Here is a 21,856-nt window from a genome sequence, read left to right as displayed (position 1 = left end):
TTTCATAGGCTGCAAGCACATCTACAGTAAAAATGGATAGCCACCTGCTGTATCAAATTTCCTCCCATACACACATTTCTTGAAATATTGAAAGTTTCTGACTTCAGTTACTGACCTAGTTTTAAAGAGCAAGTCTCCAGATAAAACCAATTTCAATTCTTAAGCTACAAGAAGATTAATTATAAAATTAATGACAAAGTAAAACCATTACATACGCTGGCCTTGCAAGTACTGTAGGATGGAAAATACAGAACAGCTCAACACAAATTGTTGACGGGCATCATCAGATGCTTTTTTTTTTTCTTCTTTTCTTCTTGCTATGATGATATGCTCCATTTCATGGCCTCACTGCCCCCTGGTGACACCCTGAATTTGTGTTGCTATAGTAATTACAGTCACCAGGGAGCCGGCCTGCCTGTAGCCGAGCCATCAACAACCTGAAGAAAACAGCTTTCTAAATGACAAACCGCATGCTAACACTTGGAATGGGTGTTTTTGTAACATATTTATTAGTACTTTCATATACTTTTTACATATTCATTTGTTATGACATATATTTTGGAGAATGGGATGGGCGTGAGAGGGGAAATGTAACTTCTGCACCCATTTAATTACAAGAGCATGTTCACAGTCCCATCAAGTACACTACAACAAAGAGTTCCTAAAATGCAGGGTGACTTTATAAAACTATCGGTTATTGTTTTCCCTAACACTGTGACAGGGTCAGGCACGGGGCCGGTGTTGTTTTGGATCATATCGATGCAGGAAGGAATGGACAGGGGAAATAAAGAGATGAGAGAACGGCGCACAATACACACAACGACTCTATACACTCATCATGCAGCACCAAGATCTCTAATCAGTCTTCATCATCATACACCACTATAAGGTTTGATCGGGGAAACACTGGCAGCACCCTCAGTCATGGCATGAGGGAAAAGGTCAGGCCACTGAGGGAGAATTTAATGCTGGATAACTGCATATTCGCACAATAAACTAAACCTATACTGATATTCAACACATCTAGGTTCTGATGGATATTTGATGACCTTGTTGTCATTAATTGCAGGTTTGTGTGCCCGAGCAAGACTAAATCAAATCGTTAGCCCAAATGGGAAAGTGTTCAAACTGGCCTAGTGGAATAAATGCATTTGGTGATACAGCAGTCTACCGGGCACAAAGCAAATAAGGCAGCAGGAAAGTAAAATAATAGTAAAAATCAACATAAAACAAGTTGGTCTTTGGTCTCGGTGAAGCAGAAACGCTTCTCTGCTAAGCAGAATTGAGAGACAAGGTTTCCAGCTGGAATATGACTCAACAACCGAATAGAGGTCTTGATTTACAAAAAAAAAAAAAAAAAAAAGAATAAACCTGAAAATCATCCACAAGCTTTGTGCAAAAAGTAAACCTCAACTTCATGTTTTCAAACTCTTAGTCAAGTAGTTTTTGAGATTTTGTGCAGTGATATCATGCATCAGGTCACAAAACATGACAATACGAGTAGGGTGACTTTATCCAACCTCTGGATTGGTCCTATGTTTTCCAAGCAAAGTCTATATACACATTAAAAGGTCAATATAGGATCATTTGTAAATAGCTTTTCTATTTCGTAACTGTGTGGCGTTGAGTAAATGAGGCGTGTGACTGAAACCGTTGGGATTTTAGAGTTACTCTGGACTCTCTGGACGCTCGCATCCAGACGTGACGGGTGGCGGCAGCGCTTGATGGCTGTGTGTGATTGAGTGCCACAGGTAACATGGTAACTCATGACATAAGTGAGTGGAGTATGGTGTGGAACTGAACAGGGTTATTTTGAGGGTGGTACTTTATGTGGGCTGATCTCTCTGTGGGGCAGAGATGTGTAGGGAGGGCGGCGCTCGACCGCTCCATTCCTTCAGCTCGCCGTCCTTGAAGAGCAGGTTGATCGCAGGGAGGGGGACGCCAGACTCTGCCGGGGGCTGACTCAGGGGACCCGAGACCCCACTGTCAGGGTCCGCGGGCTGTTTTCCGTCCTGTGAGGGATGGTGAAAAATAGTAAACTCACCACACATACAAAGAACATCTGACAGTGAAAAAATACCTGGAGTCTCACACTTCTTGCCCATTTTTATAGAGATTGCACTCTCAAAGAGCAATTTCTAGCTGATGAAATATTTTACAGCAGAGCATACCCTGCTAAAAAAATCCAGCATAAAGCATCATGAATTTCATGTCGGTCCAGGCTTGTTTATGCCGGATAGAGATGGTATCATTCTGGTCTACCTGGTGGACCAGCATAGTAAAGCTGTTCTCAAGCAAAACTGAGCTGATGTAGTTGGTCTACCAGCACTCCAGCTTCCAATGCTGGTGACCAGCAATGCTGGATTTTTCAGCAGTGTAACTAGAATAATTTATATTCACTATAGAAATTTCATGACAGTATTGAATGACAGTTCCTGTTGAAGACTGTATGATTGTGTTAAGACCCATTCACACCTAGAACGATTATTATAAAGAACGAAGATAACGATACAAAAATAGTTCTAAAAATCATTCTAAATATATATAGCACTGTCCACACCATAGCTATAATGATAACGATATAGAGAAACAATATCATTGGGATCACTTTCAGAAGTGTTTCCAGCTGTTGAACGATAAAACACTGACAGCCAATCAGAATCCATTCTAATTTAAGGGTTTGCGCATTTAAAATGGCAGACGACATTGCGAAGAAGTTAATCCTCAAGGTATAAAAAAAAACACCACTGACAAAGTCAAACCCCCCTTTAAATGATACTTTAAAGAAAATGTATATACGGAAAACAACATAAAATTACCTCAAATATCCAGCACTAGTTTCAACAACATTGTCTTGCTTCCTTTGAAATTGCAGTGAAAAAGACTAGGCGTTGTTTTTTTTATTCCATTATATTGACTTCGTCAGCTAAATTCACTGCAAGCCCTATTTGGTTAGATTAGATTGATTACACTACTAGCTATTCTCTCGAAATATAGTATGCAGAGGACATCTGGTAGTTAAAGCTGTGTAAATGCAACAAGAACAGCAGCAACATGTTGCTTAGAATAAACAGGTTATCGTTCGTCGGTGTGGACACAAATATAGTTATCATTATAGTTATCGTTCTTGGTGTGAACAGGCTTAATATGAATGAAATCAGTAGCACTGCTACTGTGAACTAAATCCACATTATATTAGGAACAATAATAAAATAAAATCAGTGAAGATTTACCTGGAATGAATGAACAAAACTGAGAACCTTTAATGCCAGTTTTCGACTGGAATGTAGTAGCTCTTGAAGACTGCAAAAGAAACAGAGTATGTTCCTTATTCTGTAGTCCAACTTTATCATATCTGTAGTAATTAAGGCTGCCAAAACTAACAGGATTAAATATGCTTAATGCTGCTTAAATATGCTCATTTTTTTCTTAACACTATTTATTCAATATGACATCAAGCAGAACAAAAAAAGCACAGGTCAACTGCAGACTGTCAAAGAGACCAGGTGTGATTTCTCACACCACCTGTTTTAGTGTTATCTGTCAGTGTAGCTGGGACGATAATCGAAAAAAGGTAGAAATGATAATTAAACATGGAAAAGGTGATTTTTTTTTTTTCTGGAATACACACATTGAATTGGTATTCCAAAAAATCATGTTTATTTTATAGCATGTTATACTTAGCATGCTTAATTATAATCGAAGCTCAACAAGCCCTCATTTGTACTAACATGAATGAGAAGATTATACAATATACAAAATATACAATGTGCAGCTCTACAGTGCAATAACTATATTTGTATAGTTATCATACATTAAACAAATATTTAAAATATTATAATATATACATTTCCATGGATAAAGGGATAAAGAGGTGAGACTGCTGGGATCGGGAAAGTAATGGGCTAGATTCAAATGTGCTTAGCCAGAAATGTTTGCAGACATGCAAACACAGTATTTTTAAACACCTTTATTCACAGTAAACAAGATTTGGTTGTCACCTGTCTTTGCTGCAAAGTTTGTGGGAGACGATCCTCTGACACACTTTGCGGTTTAGCTCAGAGCTAAAAAGAGGCATCCCAAAGCAAAGCTCCAGAGGAACCCATTCATCCTCACTGGACGATCCTGGGAGAGTGAGCAAACATGATTTTCAAAGCACCTCATATTGATTAGCATTACCCTCTAGTACTCTCAGCTCGGTTTAACAAATTCTGGCATGCTGAAATGCATTCCGCATGTTTTCTCAAAAACAAAAAATCTGCAGTTCTGGCTACCAGTCAAAGAACACCTACCTTCTGTTCCCTGTTTCTTGCTGCAATCTCCGTTATTCTCCTCTGTAACCAACTCGAAAGATTCATTGCTTCCACTGGCATCAAGCACTCCGCTAAGATCAGGGTCTCCTGTGAGGAAAACAAAGAGAGTGAATCTCATTGAGACCCTGAAATTAGCTCTCTAGTTTCATTCTGATTTGTGATGCAATCAAACATGTGGACTGCAATTAAAACATTAATTGAATTAGAGACCTGCTCTAATAAAACACACTGGTTTCTCATTCTAATCTAATTGCAGCACTTATCGATACAGCCCAGAGTGGCTAATGATCAGTGTAGGGGTCGTCCTTATCAGACCTTTCACAGATTGGACAGTGTGTATTCAGAAGAGGCTCTTAGACCCACCGTCGGCGTCACTAGGTCGTCTGCGATGTCTGTTGTTGTGGTTGAGCATGGTGATGTAGCCACACTGGTGCTCCAGATCCACTTTGTCCCGCAGGATCTTAAGGGCTTTGTGCGCACACATATTGGAATATGAGAACTCTGGGAGAGGCAACACAAATCAGAGCGGCCAGTTAGAATGGCTGGGCTATTCAGAGTGCTAAAATGAGGCAGAAAGACACATCTATAGAGACCCTAAATAGTATTTGAACACAAAATATCATACTTTTTGTAGGTTTAACTAATGGCATTTAGACATTTGTGTATCCAAATACTGTTTCAGGCCACTGTATGTATAGAAAACAGAGATTTTACCTGCTTTAAGGTCTTCGTCATCAAATGGGAAGGGGACATGGACAGTCTCACCATGTCCGTGCATTCCATGACCCTGAACAGAGTGATACATTTTGGTATAACTTAGAAATGAGAAATGTTATATAGTACTTAGGTATATGAATATGTAACTCTTGGGTGTTCTGGGTGTCCTTCCATTACCTGAATGAGCACAGCAGAGTGGGTGAGGGCATCATTCAACATTGTTAGCACGTTGGATGTTGGGACAACCCCGGGGTCATGACCCCATGATGTAATAAGCAGCCGATCATAGGTCTGAGTAACATGCCAAATGAAAATGTAAGCATTATTTCACTTTAAAAGATGTACGTATTTTTGTTTTTACTTGGAATTACATTTATATAAAATAATATAACAATAACTGAATATAAAATGTCTTTAAATGTACAGTCCACACTATCTTTCTTTTTTGAAAGAAATTATTACTTTTATTCAGCAAGGAAACATTTAATTAATAAAAAGTGACAGTAAAGACATCTATACAAAGGTTCTTTCAAATAAATGCATTTTTTTCAATTTTCTATTTGTCAAAGAATCCTAAAAAAATGTCAAATTTTCCACAAACATTAATGAGTTTTTAATTGCATTAAAATATCAAATAAATGTATTTAAATATTTAAAAGGAATGCTGAATGTAATAAGAATTTTATTAAATTAGAATGCACAATAAAGTACAAAAAAAAAAAAAAAAAGCAAAGAAAGAAATATTTTAATACTGAGACTGACCTGGAAGATATCTGGCAGCTTTCGGAGTCTGGAGCCCTTAGACAGCAGCAGTGAAGGAGGGCCTTGACCAGTGACAGAATACAAATACAGCTTGAACCAGATGGAGCTGACCTCAGGAATGGCTGGACCGATGTGCTGAAAGAAACACATTAGACAAAATAAAGATACTCTAACATACATGGCCAACATCCAAGCAACAGCTCCTAGTGACAAAACATGTAATGCAAAGTGAAGTTATTCCAAATGCACACCGTAACTTATCCCCCAGGCCAAATACTGACCTTATTTGTGCTTTTCAAAATGAAAGCCATCCAAACAGCAAAGAACATTATGGAAATGTAGACATGTAGTCAGTGGGTAGTGTTTTATACAACGTGCAACTTTTGTAAAGAAACCCAGAGGCAAAGAAAGACCTATTTAGCTTGAATCATACTCTCAAGAGGACAGGGATCTGACTGCTCACTGAGCACAGTCTTGTAAGTCCCAGTGATCGCACATCCCTCTCTACGGGTCTGACTACAGTCTCCTGGGTGAGCTGGGGCTACCTGAGGCGTGCAGCTGCTGATTGGCCGGATCTCGTTGCTGAGTGGCGCCATGGAAACTAGCAGTTTGTAGTTCTTGTTCAAAACACGGCTGCAGGTGGCAGGGTCCAATCCCAGCAGGCTCTCACAGCGGAGGAGGTCCAGAGGCAGGCCTGATGAGATACGCAAACATGCATTAGTGCCAACCAGAATGTGTGAACATGCATGTACTTGTACCACTCCATAATTGAAAGAAAATTTAATTCAATAATGATCATACAGTGATACAGTTTAAATAAGGACAATGATAATGATTACCTGTCAGAATAAAACTACAAGCCAGTAATGAAGCTAGAATTAATCAAGGCATGTTTCACTCAGTGATTTTAACTAAATGAACAAAAGGAACAATTATTTTTTAATCATTTTATTTAATTGCATTAATAGAATATATATTATACATACCAATATTTTTGTGCTGTGTATATATATATATATATATATATATATATATATATATATATATATATATATATATATATATATATATATGATATAGATATAGATATTTATTGATTCATTCATTCATAGTTAAAAATCTGTGAACATTAAAGGGTTAGTTTACCCAAAAATTTAAATTCTGTCATTAATTACTCAACCTCATGTCGTTCCAAATCTGTAAGACATTCATTCATCTTCGGAACATAAATTAAGATATTTTTGATGAAGTCTGAGAGGTTTCTGTCCCTCCATAGAGATCCAACGCAACTACCATTTTCAAGTTCCAGAAAGGTAGGAAAGATATCATAAAAGTAATCCATGCGATACCAGTGGTTCAACCTCAATTTTATGAAGCGACACGAGTGCTTTGTTTGCGCAAAAAAAACATAATTTACCACTTTACTTACGAAAATATTGATCTGCAACGGTGAATGTGGTAGTTGCGTGGACTGTCAATGGAGGGACAGAAACCTCTCAGACTTCATCAAAAAGATCTTAATTTGTGTTCTAAAGATGAACGAAGGTCTTATGGATGTGGAACGACATGAGGGTTAGTAATTAATGACAGAAATTTCATTTTTGGGTGAACTAACCCTTCAAATGATTTCTTGAACAATTTAGAATGCCTGATTCATGGAAATTATTTCTTTTTTGTCAGTGACAATATAATATTTGAAACATGATTATTTCATTTATCACCTAGGTTTAGCACATTCAAGCCCTCAGATACTGACCCATACCTATATTTGGTACATCAGGGCCCTGATCAGGCGTGAGATCTTTGTTGTAGCGCAGAAAAAGTATTGTGTTCCTGAGGGTCAGCGCATGGTCAAAATATCTCTGAGCCTCTCCTTCAGCGGTGCTCTCCACCTTATAACATAAAAGCATCCTTATCAAGCTCAACAACACAAAGAAAGTCATTACATGTTTGTGAGTGTGAGAACATGTGCAAACAAGAAAAGAATAACTAAAGGTTGAAGAGATATTAAGGGAGAGATGCAACAGCCTTTATGCTTTTGTGTGTGCAAGAGATGTGAAAGCAGTGCCAAAGTGAAAAATGTGAGTGTGTGTGTTGTATAATCAGCCCCTGGCGGTGGCCCCTTTCTATTTCAATACAGGCACAGAGACGGAGATTGTCTGTCCACTGTGTGTCCCTCAGCCTCTTTTGTGTCCTATAATAAGGGTATTACCTTCTCCAATTCCATGAGAAAACTGTCCAGGGTCTCATCAGACAATTTCCCCACCTCAAACATCGTCACGGCGTGGCTCTTCAAGTTCTGAGATGAAAAGAACCACATGACATCCCGGTATTTAAAGATGAAATATAAAAAATCTTTGATAATTGTTAAAAATTGTTAGAACATTTTAAAAATCCTTGAGTATGAATGCTCCTCTAAGTGAACTAAATCAGCGGTTCTCAAATGGTTTAGCTTCAGGGTCAAGCTTTTAAACTGAGTTCAAGTGGTGACATAACAGGACTAAAATTGTTTAGTGTACAAAATTGAATTTCGATGGTTTCACGCTCTCGGCAGGCAATAATTCACCACACTAAACACATTGCGGAGGACACAAATCGTGTTTTGCCCTTGTTGCAAGTAAACTAATATTTAACGTATTCTGGGTGTTTTTCTTTATCTTGAGTAGTTTTGTTCATGGTTTTTGAGGATAAAGGGCAAGACACACAACCTATACATACTGGCATCTGCCTTATTTGGCTGCTTCTATCAAGTGACATGAATTTCTGTCAAAATACCATAGAGGATAATTATATGATCAGTACAAAATCAGATATCTGCCGATATTAGAGTTTTAAATATTTGATATTCGATAGTCAATACCGCCTCTTTAAATACTACTATATCGGTGATAATTTTAGTATTAGTACAACCCTTGTCAGTTGCATTTAATTGTGAGAACAGGCATGTGACCTGTTTTTGGTCACAACCCACTAACCGAACCACTGTTTGATAACATCAAGCACCTTAAAAATACACTATAAATCTGTAAACCGTCAACAGAAATACTAAAATCTGTGAGTGAGACACTAACGGGGGAGAGATTGCCCATCATGAGGAAGGCGGTGAGGGTGGAGTCAAACAGGAAGGCGATCCTCTTAGTCGGGGCCGCTGGAATACTTAAACTGCTCACACTTGCCGTGTCTGGAGGATAGAGAAAAATCACAGTCATTTAATCCACATTATTATGATTTATGTACTGATTGGAGCCAGACTAATGTTTAATAATACACTGCAGTAGAGTGAGTTAGTGTCTAACGGATGAGTGGAAAGCTGTTTATAATTTAATGAATGCTGTTGTGCTCTCACCCTGGTCCTCTAGGCTGGTGGTGTCTGTATCAGTGGCTGAGGAACCTGCCTCCATCACTGGACTGCCACCCTCCCATGATAGCAGCATCTTTTGGGGGTCCATAGTGCCTCTGTCAAGTTGACACATGAGACAAACATTCTCATGTTAAAACACCAGACTAAAAGGACGCTTGTCACATTAGAACAAGCCAGTAAAAAAAAAAATTCCATTTGTGATTAGGGCTGGGTATCAATACAGATTTCCTGATTCAATTTGACTCTGAATCACAAGATTTCAAGATTTCTGATTTCAATTTGTTAGTGTAAATTTTGAGTAAAAATGCCAGGAGAGTTTTACAAATGACCTAACTGCATAACATCAAAAACTACAGAATAACACAAGATGTGTCACTCATATTGTTTTGAATGGGAAAAAGTGCAACGCGTAATATGGCTAAATAAGTCCCGCCTTCTAAATAAGAGCCAATCGCCGATTGGTAAAGTCATCACGTCACTACAGTGGCCGTTAGAAGCTCCGGTTCCTACAGAAACAGTCAGCGCCTCTAAAATGAGACACAAGAGATGCACACTTAGGACTGCGCGTGAGCTTGATCCAGCCAGAAAAATACAGTTTTTTGTCATGATTCGACAGTTCGACAGACAGTTGTCAGATTTCATTGGTGATTTCAAATATGAAATTTAAGCGAAAGCTTGGCAAACACCTTTTGAGTATTTGATGTTTCCTCATTCAAAGAGATAGGAGCTGCACTTGCATACCCGAGAGGCATTTTAAAGATGGCCGCCGAGTGAAATGACGTGTCTTAATGATAACATGCATTGTGACTGTCACACTACAGATTTCCAAATATTTAAGCCATTACAGATTGTGATACAAAGCTAACACAACACAATAATACAGCGAAGGAGATTCGAATTTTTTTTAGATTTGGATTTCACTATGAATAATCAAATGCTTTCCTTCATGGGAAATTAATTTAAAAAATAAATAAATAAAAAACATTTTTGTATTATTATTATTATTATTATTATTATGCATTAATTGTTAAGTATGCATTATTATTTATACTATTGCATTATTAAAAATAATTATTAAAAGTATTATTTAACTATCTTTTTATTTATTTTTTATTATATTCTTTTTCAAAATTGTTTAAAATTATTTAAAAATAAATAGCATTATGAATAGATTATTATAAATAAAAAAATTAAAATATACAAATTAACAAATAAATAATTTTATAAATACATAAATAAAATGATAAATAGAGGTAGGATAGAGGCAGAAAATGCATCTGTGTGCAGTAATGAATTTCACAGACATCTAGACAAATTATGTTTGGTAGAAATGTTTATGCATCAACTCTAAAAATGCATCAAAATCTTTGGATTTTAATAATCAATTTTCATTTTCATTCATCGGAAGGAATTAATCGCAAAATGGATATTTTTAACCGGCCCTTTTTGATCATATTATCCAAAGATATGGCCACATGTGTAGCCCACCAATAATAATAGGGCAATGGCCACTAAGACCAACCATACAGATAAAATCTCTGTATGTGTGAATGGTCCATTTGGCTGAGTTTGAGGTTTCCACAACAGTTTTGTTTGTTTTCAGGCATGAGCCAGCACTAAAAGCCTATTCATCAGTGTCAGGTATGTCTTCTCATACTTGAGTCTATTGACCGAAGGGGCACTCTTCCATGAGAGGTGCAGCTGGTCCGGGCTGATCACCTGACCCTTTTTGATAGCGAACCCCAGGCGACAATACATGGACACTGCATTCTAGAAAACAACAGAGAAAAGTCCAATATTCATTCAGCATTCATACACAAACCAACTATGATTACTGACTATAATTGCATGTTAACACCATTATGAGCAATTCGTTCAGTCTCTGAATTATGTTTGGAAAGCATCCACGCATCTTCATGAATAATCCATAGCAATATCAGAAACAGCTTACTAATAACAAACATTATCAAAGCAGCATCCTGCCAAAACACAATTTCCATCTGCCCTTTTCACCTGACAACAAGAAACATAAAATCTGTTGCATCCGACTCATTTTGCGGCTAGGTCAACCAAGCTAAGGTTATGAATACATATTCCCTTATTTTTCCAAAGGTTATTCTCTACATGGCTATAAACACAACTCAGAATGGTTCTAGGTGAAGTGGAACAGAAAAGAAAATTGCAGTACTGTCACATATGAAGATAACACTATTGGGTCTGAGAAAGATTGAATGGTGCTGGAGAAAGTAGGTCAGGATTTGGGCTCCATACAGCCAGATAATATATTCCCTCATTGTGCTATAAATTATGATAAGAATGAGAATTTGAATATCACTGCACTCTATTTTTAGATGTGTTGATTAGAATTCTTACTCTACACTGATATTATTGAATATTTTTATTTTATGTAAAAGTATTCGTTATTCATTTAAAGTCATTCATAATTCAAGAGCAGAAAGAAATTCTGTGTAAATCATTAAAGAATAACGTTCATAAAATCATTCTTACATAAATTGATGCATTGACTGGTTTTATGATTTACACCAAAAAAATGTGTTCATGTTTCATAAATGAGGTCCAATATTCAAGCTTTTCCAATTAAGGCATTTGTCTTCAGGCACATCCCTGCCAAAAGGGACCATCAATGATCCAGCAATGGATCTATCCAATCATATTCTATGTCATCATCATTTACTAAATGAATAGGTTTTCACTAATAGGATGACTGCAGGAAACGTTTCATTCTATTGTCTTAGCAAAATGTCAAAGAGATAATGAAAATGAATACTACCTATCCTGTGTAAAAATAAATTCATTGGTAAAGATCGTGTCCTTTGAGTCACGTCAGTGCTGGCTTTTCTAATAAGGAGTTATGGGTTTTCATGACGGATCGGATCTCATGAATAAGCTTGTTTTCCACTCTGCCAGATACTGAAATGGAGCTGAACAGCTACAAAGGAAATGTGTGAACACAATGGTTCAGTCTTCATTCTCCTCAGTCTGCATCATACATTCAAAGAAGGACTCATTTCACAAGCCATCAAAAGGCCAAAGGATTTGGAAAATTGCCTTTCAGGTTTTTTTTTTGTTTGTTTTTTTTTTTTTTTTTTTTTTTTTGCAGTGGCAGTAATTCCAGCACCGGTGCATCCTGGATTCACCGCCCTCCCAGTCAGCTATAAAGGCATCATTTCATATCAAACATTCCATGTAAATGGCCTTCCATTTTCATCCCTGCAAGACACGTACCTTCACCAAGCCCAAGTCGATCTCCAGTACATTAGCCAGCTGAAATGACAAACAGAAAAGTGGTATGAGAGGCTCAAAAAAGAAGAAGAATCCCTGAAAAGAAACGAGATGGCATTTCAAGTGCACTGCAAAGAGAAAACTGAATATGTACCTCCGACACATTAGTCTGCTCATCGATGGATACGAAGATTTTGTAGAGAAGCGTTTCGAAATAATCACCCTGGACTCTGTTCATGACAAACCCCTCAAGCGGAGGCACTGAAAATGAGAACCAAGAAGAGGTTGTGTGGGTGAGCTATGTACCCTAAATATTTTCTCTGCTATTATTCCAAATGGATTTATGATTCCCATCATCCCCTTTCACTCAACGATTCTCCCATCTGCTCTTGCGTACAATCTATACCTAAGCGAAACTCGGGATGGATAAGCAAAATCCTTTCAAAAGGGTCATTCAAAGCAAACAGCCTTTGGGATTTATACAAACTCACCAGAGGACTTATAAATAAAGCCTATTTGATAAACTGCAGTGCATACCTGATATACAGCTGTCATCTGATATGGGCACATCAAGATATATATAGCCCCGGTTGTACAAACCTGGAAAAAGAAAAAAAAAATTGAAAATGAATAGATAGAAATTTCTTGTACTGAATGTACCATCCATAAGAACACATGTCTCCAGACTGCGACCAAATGGTGGCATTTTGCTACCACTTTTTCTACATGTGTGACTACATTTTTGTTAGAGGTCGTACTGTTACTAGCTGCACACTTTTGATTGTGTGCTGCCATTATCTGCTAGCTTGGAAACCAATCATCTGCACAGGCCAATGGACAGCTCTGTGCAGACCAGTACAGACCAGACATTACTGTAGTAACTATGGTAATTTGGCTGAAATGTTAAATATTAGGTTGTTTTTATGTAATAATTATGTAATACTTTAGTGGAGTGACAATATAAATATAATTTACATTTGATTACATTCTGTATTCCATATATATATATATATATATATATATATATATATATATATATAGATCGTTTTCTTATAATAGTCTTCAGAGTCTCATGATCCTTCAGAAATCATTCGAATACTGTATGCTGATTTATTATCTATGTTGGAAACAGTTGTGATGCTTAATATTGTGATACTTTGAGATTCTTTGATGAACAAGAGAGAACAGCATTTTTTTTTAAAATAGAAAGCTCCAAGTATCACAGGTTCCAAAAAAAATATTAAGTAGCACGACTGTTTCCAGCATTGATAATAACTGAGTATCAAATCAGCATATTAGAATGATTTCTAAGGGTCAGTTGTTCAAAAAGTTTAATATGGATCAGAATTATCTGGGTTTGGAAATCCCATGTTTTGCTATCCAGGATCAGGTAATCTATCTTACTTTTGTGCTGGTTTTTCAAAGCAAAATTGGATTGGATCTCCCTGATCCAGATACACACTTTTTCAGATTACCAAATCTGGATTACTACGGAGCCCCTAAAGGAACATGGTGATAGAAAGAATACGAGATGGGAAAAAACACATTTCAATGCTTTTGCATTCTCTCAGAAAAATTCCACGTAGCTTTCACCCGAGAAACTTTTGACAAAGAAATTTTGACTGGTTCATCTCTTATGTTTGTGCCAATGTAGTTTACAAACAGTGATACAAAGACTTGGAATCAAATATAAACAAAAATATTATATTTTCATATTTACAGCTGTTTAGGGATTATTTTATGGCACCAAAATTTTATACTACTTTTTTTTACTTTTTTTTTTACTTTAGGTTAGGTTACCGAAAGGCTAAATATGTAGCCTAATGTCTATTTCTAATTTATTACTTTAAAAGTGAACTAAGCAAAACAAAAAAATATGTGTGTGTATATTACATGATAAAAATCTTGTATTTTTTGACCAGTTTTAAAGTTACATTACATATAAATTACATTTTTGTCCCTGAAATCCACTCTTCTGATGAGATCAGTATAATCCAGATTTTTTGGATCAAAGGTATCCCAATCTTACTAAAAAGTTTTGAACAACACAAACTGATGATTTTATCCAGATCAAAACCAAGATTGAATTTTGTGATCTAATCGGATTTCAGAATCCTTTTCTCCTTTTTAACAACCCATTTTCAAGATGTGATCCAATCAGATAGCCGAAATCCGATCAGATTACTTTTGAACAACCGGCCCTAGAGGATCATGTGGCACTGAAGACTGGAGTAATGGCTGATGAAAATTCAGCATTGCATCTCAGAAAAAAATTATATTTTAAAGTATATTAAAATAGAAAATCATTATTTTAAATTGTAATAATATTTTACAATATTCCTTTTTTTTCTATATTTTTGATCAAATAAATGCAGGCTTGTTGAGCATAAGAATCTTCTTTCAAAAACATTAAAAATAGTAATGTGTCCAAACTTTTAACTGGTACTGTGTGTACCTTTTTATCAGTGTCCCAAATACATCAATGCTTTAGTGCCAAATATGTAATTTTAATGGACAAAATATGCAATATTTTGCATTTATTGGTCACAACTATTATTTGTTATTTGCTATAATTTATTTGTCTTTAATTTTTCGTTTTAATGGCTACCAGTGCTACCAAATCAGTTTCAACATCTGCGGTACTGAAAAACGAAGACAATCAAAGTCATCATCACTACATTGCATTATAAAATTAATAACATCTAGATTAATTGGTACACCGACTTGAATTCATGCATGGATCATATCCTGATTCAATATTATTTCAGTGGTTTTTCCTTTACGTTGGCCTCATAGACGACTTAAACTGTCTCAGTGACACTCACTCAGAACCACGTTGTACTCCATTGATCCAGCCAGCTGGGGTCCAGAATCTATCAGCTTATCAATGGCTGCCTTCTCCGCCGCAGAGCAGATCTGGAATCATCCAGCACAAAAGGCCACAGGTATTTCAATCCAGTTACAAACCTTCAACTGAACAACTAGGAGAGACTTTGTCCTCTGACAGTTTCATGCAGGAAATATGACAGAAAATGTAGCCGTTGAGAAAAATTTGGTTCTTTGTTCTGATCTTTTTTCTTTCTTTCTTTTTTTTAAATTATGTAACTGTTAATGGTGTGTTAGAGAAAACAGAGACTAAGTTGCATCATATCAGAAATATTAAATTAATAATTAAGTTCTATTCTTAATCATTCCATTTCTTTGAAGTAATATTCTTTTTTTTCTATTTCCAAAAGGCTCGTTTTAATTTTATAAATAAGACTAAATATACATAGTTAAATTAATCCGTCTTACCCTGATGTCATCCTCTGTGATATATCCGGTCTGTACCACCCACCAGGGCTCTACTGTGATCTCCACAGGTTTTGCTGGCAGAAGATCCCGAGCCGTTTTCCTCCGGAAGAATTTCTAGCCACAGACAGATGCTGCTTAGGCAACAGTGTGAGGTTATCACTGTGTGTACAAAGCACTGCTCTCTATGGATTATATCTTTCATCTTCAAAGGGACCCATGAAACCATCCAGATTTGAGAACCATCTAATGAACATCATGTTGAAATCCCAGGAGAGCTTCCATGGAAGTTAACCACAAGATCCTGATTGATCTACAGTGTAAAACCAAGAACGACTTACTTTGGAAGACCTGCACTGGTTCATTAGGTCAATGTACTGGTTCCTGCCGATCCCAAGTAGCCTCAGACCTGAAAGGTCAATAGTGAAATCAGTTAATATGCTAATGGATGCTAATTATCAAATGCTTTATGTGTGGACACCCAGGGCTTGACATTAACACCCACCAAATGAGGGTGGATTTCAGCAGTGGTATGTAATGCAGTCACTGCTACAAGTCGCTTTGGCGGGTTGAATTGTATATATACATTTTTCAATAGCAGTCTTTTAAAAAGGCATCTGAAATAATAAATTAAGTGCAATGTAGTGTTGTCAAAAATATCAGTTTTTCGATACTGAAATATTTGAAACACTTCCAATACTCATTTTCCGCAGAATAGATACACGATACCAGCTGCACTTTGTCAATCTCTCATCTCTTCGACAGCAAGTTGACACACAAACCCGCCTCCCCTCACTCACTTGTTTCATTTGCTGCGGATAAATATTGTTGGTGTTACAGGGCTTTAATTTTAGTGTGGGATTGTGCATAATTTTACTCATTCCTGCAGATTTTGTGCTCACACGCAAAGTGCATGCACATAAAGCTGCCTCTCAGTATAAATTGAGTTCTTTTCTACTGCTTATTGCACTTAAACAGTCAAATACACACAAAATAATCCAAATGTCAAAATGACGGCCTTGGCGAGTATTCATTTAAACACAGTCAGTTATGTTTTAAGTGAACGTAAACAGTTGAGAAAGAAAACGCATGTGTAACAGTATATAATGAATCGTCAGGTCTTAAAGTGACAGCAGCCTAATATACCCGCTGCCAAATTATGAGATAATATTAAAAATATCTATATGGCTGATTTTCGATGTCAAAATTGTGGCCAGTGAAAATAATGAGTGGCTAGTAATTTTTTAAAACCACTAGCCACAGAGGCTGGTGAGCAAAAAAAGTTAATGTCATGCCCTGTGGACACCTAATCTGCAATCTATGGCCCCGTTTACACCAGGGTCGAAAATTAACGATGGGGGGGTCAAGATAAAGGGGCAAAAAATGCCCAAGCACAATTAAATTAAATTTATTATGGCTGCCGCGATTAAAGTTAAATGAGTGTTAATTGCAGCATTACATTTAGATCAGATTTCTTTTTACACGTTTTTGCAGTGTTAAGCATTATAACCAATCACAATTGGTTAAATGTAAGTATTTGACATTAAAGACAAGACAGATACAATTAATAAGGCAATTATAAAAATTGCCCATACAAAGGTGAGAAATGTCCCCAGGAAATCAATTCTCTCTCCATAAATATGAAATTCTGAGCCAAATCATTACTTGAACTTTGGATGTTTGTGCTTCATATGAACTGTGCTTAGGCATGTTGACGTCAGGCAAACTGAGGACCTTCAGTGAAGTCTTGCTTACATATATGTACATTTAAAGCACAATGGAGGATAGACAAGTGAGCAGGCGGCCCTTTAATTTTGTCCAGGATGCATTAGCTGCATTTACACTAGTGAGTGGCGCTTTCAAAACACGCTTCAAAAACTTTGTGAATCATTTGTTTCGTACCAGTGATTCAGTGTGCGTATCAAACTGCCAAAGTCACGTTATTTCAGTAAACAAGGCTTCATTACATCGTTTCGAAATGTTTTGAAACTTCAATGGTTCGCCACTAGTGGGTGATAATCTCTGAGAACCCATAAACCAGTGTCTTGTCTATCTTTTATTTTAAAGTTTATAAATTTATAGACATTTTTAATGACACATTTGTATAATAAAAAGGAAGCGTTTTAGTTAGTAGTCTCTTACTGGACTCAAACTCTCCATAAAACAAGCCCTACAATTTAATATGAATAAAATAATAAGTAATAAAATAACATTATGTAGGCACTTCATATTTAATGGTATAAGATGATTCGTTAATTGTTCATTTAGAGTTTTTGTTTCATTTACACCGTTTTGACCAGCAGGCGTCACCAGCGTGTGGTGTCTCGATGCTTCGAAACAGTGAATCATTTTGCGAAGCAATTGGTTCAGTTAATTCAAATTTTCAAAAAGCTTAGTTTACACTACAAATGCAATGTGGTTTACATGTGTTTTCGACAACCTACAAATGTGTTTTGCTTGTAATTGGTAGGACATCATGGATGTCCGTTAGTGTGCAGAGGAACCTCTGTGACTTCAACATATTCCTCTATGCCCCAGATCCTGCTTTCCTGGGGCCTCAGCAGCCTGTCCCTCCCCATGCATAGGACACAGGGGTCTAGGATCATTAGAGAAGGCCAGGCCTGACTGAGACATGCCAGGCATGATGCCAAAGGCTGTAGGGTGAGCTGTGAAGGGCAGGAGAGCAGTCTCACTTCAGACAAACAGATTAGAGCGAGAGACCCATGCATAGCCTGCTGGCTACCTTCTGTCTACCCAACCTAAAGACCATGTTCTCTGAGATCTCCGAGCATGCACACTGCACAGCCCAGCCAGCTATGGTGGGCCAAATACAATTATTTGTTTCATAAAATAGTTTAATGTTGTGCTATTATGCCAATGATTTTGTACCCAGATGCTTTGGAGTGCAAATGTATGTATGAGTGGTTACACTCATGGTTATGCCTTCTACACAATTCACTTTAATCTATGCCTGCAATTCACATAAAAGTGAGGACTTCCATTCCCATTGGATATGCAAACACATCTTTCATTTGAATAATGATAAGACATATGGGTAAATGGAAGAGTTTCGTAAAATACTCTAAAATATAATAGTGTTTGTAGACTATTATATTGCTCCTTCGTGGTGATTTCAGAACTTGTGTTCATAAATGCATAATCCAACTAGCTGTAGGAAATACCATAGTCCAAAGTCTGAATTCATTTTATGTCAATGTCTGACTACTTACACAGTATTTTACACTTGAACTTATGGAAATATTGATTTCAGAGCTATAAATTCTGTGTTTGCGGAATACAGGGCATACTGTGCTTCTAAACTACATTTATCATTTCATTTTATGGGTCTTGCTTGATATTTGATATTTGATATTTGATATTTATCATGAAAAAAAAAACCATAACTTAAGAAATTATATTGATTGCTGGCTGAATCATTTGAAGGACTAATTTTTGAGTTTTACCACTCTATAGCTTGAACAGATTCAACTTAAATCAACACTATTTCATGTAATTTTAACATCACCTAAAGTAATTTTAAATGTTACTTTAACATTGGACAGAACATGCATTTAAAAAATATATATTTTCAAAATTTTATAAACATAATTCATATTTCATTTTTTGATAATGTGTCGTTTTACAAACTGTTTCAATTGTGTAATTTGTTAACATTTGTTAATGCATTAGGAATCATAAATTAAAAATGAACAATATGTACAGCATTTATTATTTTTGGAAAATGTTAATTTCTACATATAGGAATATATATTTAACATTTCAGTTACAATATAAATTAACATTAGTTAATGTACTATAAAAGAACATGAATTAACAATGAACAGAAGTACATTCATAAATTAATATTAAGCTAGTGCTATAAAAAATACTGTAAAAATGCTCATTTTTAATTTATGATACCTAAAGCATTAACTAATGTTAACAAATGTAGCCTTATTGTAAAATGTTAACCATGTTCCTAAATTCATATATTTGACATTTTTAAATATTATTTCACTAATCATAATTTCTGAGTAAATGCATTTATGCTGCCTCTGAGCAGCTTTAAACAGTAAATGTATCTGAAACCTTTGTGGTATATATATGGCAAATTTGCAGTGTAAAGATGGCATTGCTAAATTACTTCCAAAGCAATAGCTAAACACATGAATTAAAATATTTTCCGTACTTTCTATCTCTGTGCTACTTCATTTTGAAGTGAGTGGCCAATGTTCAGCCATCTCTAGTGGCTTGTGGCCTCGTTACTGCGCATGAGCAGTCAGCAATGGTAACAAATAATGATTCCTAGTTCAGAGAGAGAGAAAACAACTTACAGTCAGCAGCAGTGAAGTTGGGCAGGGAATCATAACTCTTCTCACAATTCATGATGTCCTGAATGAAGGGGAAAGAGATTAGGTTGTGTACTTCAAATGAAATGAAGTTTCAAAACAATCGTTCACCTAAGAGTTATGATTGTCATTTCATTGTGTTATGAAATGTTTACAGCAGAATGTCCAGCTGCTCTTTCCCATATAATACAAGTGAATGATGACCATGGCTAATCTTTGTCACACAAAGCATCATAGGGCTTCAGATGATGTAAAATACAACCTGGTTGAAACTCTGGTTCCCATCCACTTTCTGTCATGCTGAGTTGACGCAGAGAATGAACAAAAAATGATCTACTTGCAGCAGTAAGATGTTTAATGAAAAAATACAAAAATAACAAAATAGTCAGGTAACTTTAAACATTTGACACACAAACAGAACAACCTCTATATAATGACAAGAACGAACCACCAAGGATACAGAGGACTATATATACACTAGAGAACAAAGGAAGGAAGCTCAACTACAAACAGGTGTGTAACTCAAATCAGTAAACAAAGGCAACTAACAAGGAGATCAGACAAGCAGGAAAGCAAAAACCAAAACTAATGGTACGTTTACATGACAACGATGTACTAAAAACTGAGAAGTTTTTCCTTTGTGTTTTTCACGTACAGACAACAACGTTGGGGAACATTACTTATAAAAAGTAATGCATTACAATATTGCATTACTCTCTAAAAAAGTAACTAATTGTGTTACTTAGTTACTTTTTATGGAAAGTAATGTGTTATGTTACTTTTGCGTTACATTTTCTAATGTGGGCTGGGCTGTTTATTTTTATAAACAACAAAAAATCTCTATTTTTTGTCAAATGTAAAGGCCCTTTCACACCAAAAGTGACATGAACAAGCCTCGGACTGAAGGAAATGAAAATTCACGCCTGTAGAGTAGAGGGCGCAGCACAAACAAACAAGCCTTTCAGCTGAACTAGTCTAGAATAACCATCACAGCACAGTAATGTGTAACCATTTACACAGCGCACACAACGCCTCTGCACTCCCAATTTCTCTCAACATGGGGACAGGACAACTGTCAGTCAATAAATTGGAAAACAAAGTAACTTGCGTTACTTCTTTGAAAAAGTAACTTAGATATTTTATTGTAAATTTAAAAGTAAAGCGTTACTTTACTAGTTCTGGAATGTTTTCATCAAAAACCTTAATTTCTTTTCGACTGAAGAAAGAAGGACATGGACATCTTGGATGACATGGGGGTGAGTGAATTATCAGGAAATTTTAATTTGAAAGTGAACTAATCCTTTAACAAACAATTAAAAACAATTAAAAAGTACAAAAAAAAAACTTAAACACTTTCCAAATATTTCAAGACTTTAACTTTTTAGTTTAGTTTTAAAGGTGCCCAAGAATGCTTTTTCACAAGATGTAATATAAGTCTAAGGTGTCCCCTGAATGTGTCTGTGAAGTTTCAGCTCAAAATACCCCATAGATTTTTTTAAATTAATTTTTTTAACTGCCTATTATGGGGCATCATTAACTATGCACTGATTTTTTCAGCGCGCCGCCCCTTTAATTCACGTGCTCCCTGCCACACGAGCTCTCGATTATATTACAGCACATTTACAAAGTTCACACAGCTAATATAACCCTCAAATGGATCTTTACAAGATGTTCGTCATGCATGCTGTATGCATGCTTCGAATTATGTGAGTAAAGTATTTATTTTGATGTTTATATTTGATTCTCTATGAGTTTGAGGCTGTGCTCCGTGGCTAACGGCTAATGTTACACTGTTGGAGAGATTTATAAAGAATGAAGTT

The 21,856-nt window shown here is 36.2% G+C and overlaps 1 protein-coding gene across 1 annotated transcript in view; it reads right to left on the bottom strand.

The window, feature by feature from the left end:
• Positions 1-486: 486 nt before the first annotated feature.
• Positions 487-21,856, bottom strand: part of fam91a1 (family with sequence similarity 91 member A1) — a 27,194-nt gene continuing 5,824 nt past the window's right edge. Inside the window, exons 4-24 of the mRNA XM_048201393.1 lie at positions 20,022-20,079; positions 16,029-16,096; positions 15,691-15,804; positions 15,222-15,312; positions 12,934-12,996; positions 12,551-12,657; positions 12,400-12,438; positions 10,811-10,923; positions 9,139-9,248; positions 8,864-8,973; positions 8,005-8,091; positions 7,555-7,684; positions 6,338-6,486; positions 5,793-5,927; positions 5,208-5,321; positions 5,028-5,100; positions 4,677-4,814; positions 4,293-4,400; positions 4,002-4,125; positions 3,234-3,303; positions 487-2,012 (exon numbers count right to left, since the gene is read on the bottom strand). Of these exons, the coding sequence (XP_048057350.1) occupies positions 1,827-2,012; positions 3,234-3,303; positions 4,002-4,125; positions 4,293-4,400; positions 4,677-4,814; positions 5,028-5,100; positions 5,208-5,321; positions 5,793-5,927; positions 6,338-6,486; positions 7,555-7,684; positions 8,005-8,091; positions 8,864-8,973; positions 9,139-9,248; positions 10,811-10,923; positions 12,400-12,438; positions 12,551-12,657; positions 12,934-12,996; positions 15,222-15,312; positions 15,691-15,804; positions 16,029-16,096; positions 20,022-20,079 (2,187 nt within the window). The 3' untranslated portion in view covers positions 487-1,826. The remainder of the gene's footprint in view (positions 2,013-3,233; positions 3,304-4,001; positions 4,126-4,292; positions 4,401-4,676; positions 4,815-5,027; positions 5,101-5,207; positions 5,322-5,792; positions 5,928-6,337; positions 6,487-7,554; positions 7,685-8,004; positions 8,092-8,863; positions 8,974-9,138; positions 9,249-10,810; positions 10,924-12,399; positions 12,439-12,550; positions 12,658-12,933; positions 12,997-15,221; positions 15,313-15,690; positions 15,805-16,028; positions 16,097-20,021; positions 20,080-21,856) is intronic.

This window comes from Megalobrama amblycephala, linkage group LG9 (genome assembly GCF_018812025.1).
Source record: "Megalobrama amblycephala isolate DHTTF-2021 linkage group LG9, ASM1881202v1, whole genome shotgun sequence".
Classification (NCBI taxonomy): Eukaryota; Metazoa; Chordata; class Actinopteri; order Cypriniformes; family Xenocyprididae; genus Megalobrama; species Megalobrama amblycephala.
The sequence above is the reverse complement of the archived record's forward strand: the minus strand, read 5'-3'. Positions and strand labels throughout refer to the sequence as shown.